The sequence below is a fragment of the Limulus polyphemus genome, unplaced genomic scaffold (assembly GCF_000517525.1).
Source record: "Limulus polyphemus unplaced genomic scaffold, Limulus_polyphemus-2.1.2 Scaffold1508, whole genome shotgun sequence".
NCBI classification, from domain to species: Eukaryota; Metazoa; Arthropoda; class Merostomata; order Xiphosura; family Limulidae; genus Limulus; species Limulus polyphemus.
The window spans coordinates 267,690-273,890 of NW_013667118.1; the positions used below are offsets into that span (position 1 = coordinate 267,690).

General features: G+C 29.5%; 1 protein-coding gene across 1 annotated transcript in view; it reads left to right on the top strand.

Moving 5' to 3' along the window:
* Positions 1-5,235, top strand: part of LOC106463876 (O-acyltransferase like protein-like) — a 19,533-nt gene extending 14,298 nt beyond the window's left edge. The window contains exons 7-10 of the mRNA XM_022391501.1: positions 874-963; positions 1,994-2,159; positions 3,822-3,901; positions 5,091-5,235. Of these exons, the coding sequence (XP_022247209.1) occupies positions 874-963; positions 1,994-2,159; positions 3,822-3,901; positions 5,091-5,235 (481 nt within the window). The remainder of the gene's footprint in view (positions 1-873; positions 964-1,993; positions 2,160-3,821; positions 3,902-5,090) is intronic.
* The last annotated feature ends 966 nt before the right edge of the window (positions 5,236-6,201 follow it).

The following is a 6,201-nucleotide window of genomic DNA, read 5'->3' on the forward strand; positions in this document are numbered from 1 at the left end:
CGTAGCATCACAAGTTTACACACACCGTAGCATCACAAGTTTACACACACCGTAGCATCACAAGTTTACACACACTGTAGTATCACAAGTTTACACACACCGTAGTATCACAAGTTTACACACACAGTAGTATTGCAAGTTTACACACACACAGTAGTATCGCAAGTTTACACACACACACACACACAGTAGTATCACAAGTTTACACACACACTGTAGTATCACAAGTTTACACACACACATAGTAGTATCACAAGTTTACACACACACATAGTAGCATCACAAGTTTACACACACCGTAGCATCACAAGTTTACACACACTGTAGTATCACAAGTTTACACACACAGTAGTATCGCAAGTTTACACACACACAGTAGTATCGCAAGTTTACACACACACACACAGTAGCATCGCAAGTTTACACACACATAGTAGCATCACAAGTTTACACACACATAGTAGCATCACAAGTTTACAAACACACAGTAGTATCACAAGTTTACAAAGTAAATGATATCAAAGTTTCTTATTATACTTCCTATTTTACACAGTCAAATAAAACTAGTGAAAACATGCATTTCGCACCAAAATAATCAAGTAACAACAACACTGAGAATATTGTGCTTTTACAATATAATTGCTTTTCAGTTTTGTGTTGCTTGCAATTGATACTTTCAGAAGAAAGAATTTTAATGAGCATGTTTTCATCTTTCATATTGTCATTCAGTGTTCATATCGTACAAGTTTAGTATTATAGGGACAGTAGAATATTTATTTTTAGACTACATATGAAAAAATGTATATAATTTTATATATTTTGTGTTGTTTTTTGTTAGTGTAATTAACTGAATTTTTCCATCATTTTGAATAGTGGGCTACTTATAACCTACCTATATTTAAAAGAAATCAATAAGGGTGGAAAGATCAATTGGATATACTTTTATGTACATCGCTTCTGGAGGTAGGTTTGAACTTGTTGCTTTGTTTATTTAGATGTACTTGCACCTATGTGTTTATTTATCCTTCCTTTGTGTGTATCATTCCATGTCATTGACAGAAAAAAGTATTTCAAAAACTTAAATAAATTTGAGCCTTGTGGTATAAAATAATTTGTTTCTTCACAATATGTACTTGTAATAAGATAAAAACTAAAATTAATATTGATTTGGCATCCTAGTGGCTGTAGTAAGCTTGAGTGCTTACTATGCTTTAATTCAGGGTTTAGAGTTTGTGTTGGATTGTGTTTGTACAAATCAACCAAAGATAGAAATGTGTATTAGTTATTCCCTGGGCATATGACATCCATCATGATTTTATTACTCATGACAGTATTTTAAGACTTGCAATAATAAACTGAAATTATTAATATTTGAAGAAGAAAAAAAGTAATAATGTAAATTATTCTGTGAAAAATATTTGTTCATACAAACATATCTGACCTGGCACCTGCAACTGAGACTAGGTTAAGCACAACTTTTTGATGTTCATTGTATATTGGCTAGTTTAGCACTGACAACAGGTCTTCTGTAGGTAAATTACTTTGCAAAAAGCATGGACCTTCTCTAGTATCTTGAGACACGAACAAGAGAGAAGAATTAACTTATTTTCAAATGAATATTTCTCAGCAAGAGGTTTATCAATGAGTACAACAATTGTATTTGTTGAAAACTCTAATTCTAAATTATCATCAAAAAGGATTTTAATGCTTTTATCATTTGCTAAATATGGTGGTGTCCAAAACATCTAGTTCCCGTAGAATTGACTTGAGATTTTATGTAACACTTATATTTTTATGTGACTTTTTCTCCAGTGTTTGGATTTTTTTCAGATTCAATTGGCAGTTATGTATCTAATTTAATGACACCATTGAAGTTATTTTCCTTAATTGATAATATACCCAACCAGACAGTAGTACTGAACACTAAAGTCATTATTTGCGTATGTTTAGGATACATCAGTTTCCACAACTTTGTTTTTTTTTTATATACAAGGTTAACCCCGCCATTTATGTTATTACTTGCTTTTGATGCTGTGTTGTGGAAGCATCTTGGATCAGGACCATACTGGCCTGAGGAAGGAATGGAAGGAACCAAGTGCTCAAAGTACTGGTGGCGGAATCTTTTGTACATCAACAACATGTGGAATGCAACAGAGATGGTACTTAGTTTGTTTTTTTTTTGGTGTATAGAGGAAAATATGAATGTCTCATTATTCAATTTGGTAATCAATAATCTTAGACAATAACTAATCTTTGGTTGGATGCAGGTAAAAAGTAGTTTTACTTTTCAATTTTAATTCAATTCTCATTGGACACAACAGCATGACCTGTTGCATATCATATATAGCCTACTATATTACCTGTAAAATACCATAAAAATAAAAAGAATTATAGGCTGAAGTACCACATTGAAATACAAGTTGTCGTTTTAACCCACAAGCTTTTCACCTTCTTGAAGAGCTCTTTGTCAGATGGAATTACAACACTAATTGAAAAAATGTTTTAAAAATAGAAATCAGTCATTTGAGAAAACAATATGATCATGTGTATAAATAACTAAATAGCATAATGTAGCTCTTTGGTTGTGTAAATTGTCTAAGGTATTGTATAAATTTTATTGGAATCATAGACTGTTTCATTCAGGTTCCATACTGCTTGAAACAAGACATAGTTCACAAGATTATTGTTAGTTTTTAGTTCTCAATTTTTTACTGACAAAGAAAATGTTAATTTTGTATTTTCACAATAAATAACTTGAATTCTGTGGAAAAAGTAATATAGGCCAGCACATATGCAAGTTTACTTTCCCATAAAACATTTATTTATTTATTTGAAGTTAGCCACAGTTCTTGAAGCTCTTTCACAAAGAATGCTTTCTGCTTACAATTTTTTTTTCATTTGAGGCAAGACATTGCATATACGAGTGGCAACTGTTGTATGAAAATTTACATAATACGTTCCCCTAATCAACTTCTTGTTTTTCACCTAAGGATTTTTTTTTTTACTTTCATTCACTACCAAATTGTTATTAATTTGGCATGACTTGATTGAAAAGAAGAATCAGTGTGTCTTTCTTTACTTAATCTTTGAAACCCATTAAGATTGAATCAATATACATATATATTATTATTTTCAGAAGAATTAATTTTGAGGTAAAATAAAAATTATTCAAGGAATTAGTGTATTACAGTACAACTTATTACTAGTATTATCGGATTTAGAAATTCATTTAAGTTCTAGTTCCGAATACATTAATATTTTGAATGTGTATATTTTTGGGTTTTTTAATAAAAATTGCTGTAACTTTATTGTATTGTAGGGGTGCCAACAAGAAGTCTTCATATCTATTACAAGATTGCAGAATGCTCTAAACAATTATTTTTGTGTTTCCTAGGTAACTTTCAGACTGCAAAAGCTTTAAATTCTGAAAGATTGTTATGGTGTTTTAATATTTTTATATTGATTTTAATTTTTATGTCAGTCTTATGAAGCTACAATTGTATCCGTAATTGTCTAGTCTGTTTTGTTTGAACTTGGATTTATGAAATATGAATTGAAATGATCTCTGGTAAATGATAGTAAGTACAGAAAAAAACTAAAACAGACTTGCTATGAGATGTTTAGGTTTTGTTCCTTAAAAGAAAGATAAGGTTTAAAACAAACTTAATTTTGAATATTATTTATTTTTATACAAATATGTTGAAATTCAGTTTAAAACCATCATATTTGTTAGTTTGGTAGAAAAGTCTTGTTTTTCACATGTTAATTGAACTATCAACACCTTCTAATTCAATAATCATCACAACAATTTGTTCATTTAGTGCATGGGATGGACATGGTACTTGGCCAATGACATGCAGTTCTATATCATTAGTCCTTTGTTTCTAGCATTCTTTAACAGGTAAGTTGAAACCCAGAATTACTTTGTAGCAATATTTGTTTGAACTTCAGGTGTACAAGTTAAAGTAATCACAGTATTGTTTCTTAAATTGTTGAATTACAGTTTGTCCAAATAAAAAAGAAAAATTGTGTGTTTACATAAGAATAATGATATTTTATGTTCTTCGAGATAGTAAAAGAAACATGATACAAGAAGTTATGTGGTATATCTACTAATTCTAAAATATTTCAGTTCTTATTAGAGGTTTGTTGTTAGGATTAATTGACTCCCAATCTATTAAATATGCAAATTTTATACGATTTTTGACTTTACTTGAAAAAGAAAGAATAATTAAATGTTTATTTATAAATTAGTTATTTTTTAATACATGTTTATTTTGTATTTACCATGACTTGAACTAGTGTTGAGTCCTTATGGATCTCTAATCATGGTATTTATAGTTCATTTTGGCTTTGAAAAAGGTCAGTTTGAATTAAAGTACAACGAACTAGTATCAAACTGTAGTCCTATAGTTTCTTCTTGCTTGTAATTTTCTTTAAATTGTCTGGTAACTCCTTCAGTATGACACATTTTCTAACCTAGCTACTTAAAGATTGGATGTAATGGAACTTATTATAATCATGTTTTGGATAGAATAGTTCAGGATTTGTATGCAAAATGTTTAGTAATGGTAGGCATTGGTGAAAGGAATAAGTGTTTAATAGTTTTAAATATAAGTAAATGGAGTACACTGAATATAACTGTCAAACACACACCATATTTTCTAGCTTCATTAAACCTTGCAAAAATATTAAAGCTATACTTTGAACTTTTGAGAGTAAGTAAAAGGTTTAGCATTAGAATACTGTTAGCTAAGAACTGATGGATATGATTAAAATTAGCTTTTAATTTCTGTTTTTTGTTTTATTATTCTTTGTCTAAACAAGCTTTCAAAATAAAACAACTCAGTAAAATAAATGTACATGTTCATATGGTCAAATTAATTCCTGCTTCCCCAAATGTGTATCTCAGTAACGTGCCATTAGATCTTTGAGTATATGTCCAGTATAATTCTTGCTCTCTCTCATAAAACCTGTAGAAGCTTTAATTATTATGTATGAACCATTTTTATGTTGACTAAATTTATTGTTAAATCTGTTGCATTGTTTAATCAGACAGTATTGTTATTTAATAAGATACTTTTATTTAGTCACTCCATAATAAGCTTAATTATCGTTGGTGCTTTGATGATAACCTGCTGGACTTCAACTGGTGTGCTAAGTTCTATTCATGAAATAACTGCTGCGATCCAATTGGATAAGGATGCTGATCCGAATGTAGCTCAAAGAATGTAAGGACCTCTGAAATAATGCATTGTTGTGGGATATGTTTTTTATATTTTAATATAGATGTTCTGTTTTGTTACTAATGGTGGAGTTTTTCAAAAAGTAATGATGATGATTTATGATGTTTAAAAGTTTTGTGAGTTCTAGAATTGAGGTAATGTGGTCAAGAATTTTGTAAAAACTTGGAAGAAAAGAAGATTGTTGGATAATTAGTTAGTTGGTTAGTGAATCTGTTAATGTGTTATGAGCTAGTTAGCAAGTTTGTCATTCAGTTAGTATTGAGTTTACATCAAACATACAGGAGGTAATTTAACTAATGACTGTTAAGTGTCATTTATGAGTTAGTTAAAGAAATAAGATGTCTTTTTGAAGAAATAAAGATCCTTCGTTTCATTAAGTGTACTGAACTTCACATTATGTTTACCAAATAATAAAAAAATACACCCAACAAGAGTAACTGTTACAAAAATGTTGTTGGTAATAGGTGATATTTTTCTTTAAAAAATATTTGGTTGTGCAAGCAATCAAATTGTATAACACCTAAAGTAAACTGTTGGAAGTCAAACTAATATCTTGTGTATCAGCATATTATAGAAAAACCCATAACTCAGATACTTTTAATATTAAAGCAAAGATACTTTCATAAGATTTAAAGTTCAGTTTTATATTATTGGATACGGTAACATGAGTGCATGTGTGCTGTGTCATTGTAAATATTGTATTGCTAGCTAGGCACGGCTGGAAGATCAATATAATAATAAATATATATAAATGTAAGATGCTATCAGATTTAATCTATCTGGTCTAAACATTTGTGTTTTCGTGTTATAATTTGTAGTCATTCTAGAATGAAAAAGGCATAATTTATATTTATTTCCTAATTGCTTAAGGTGGTAATGAGATCAGTCAAACTGACCAAACAGACAAAATATGAAGTGTTTTTTTTTTAACAAAGATTTGAAAACTATCTGAACA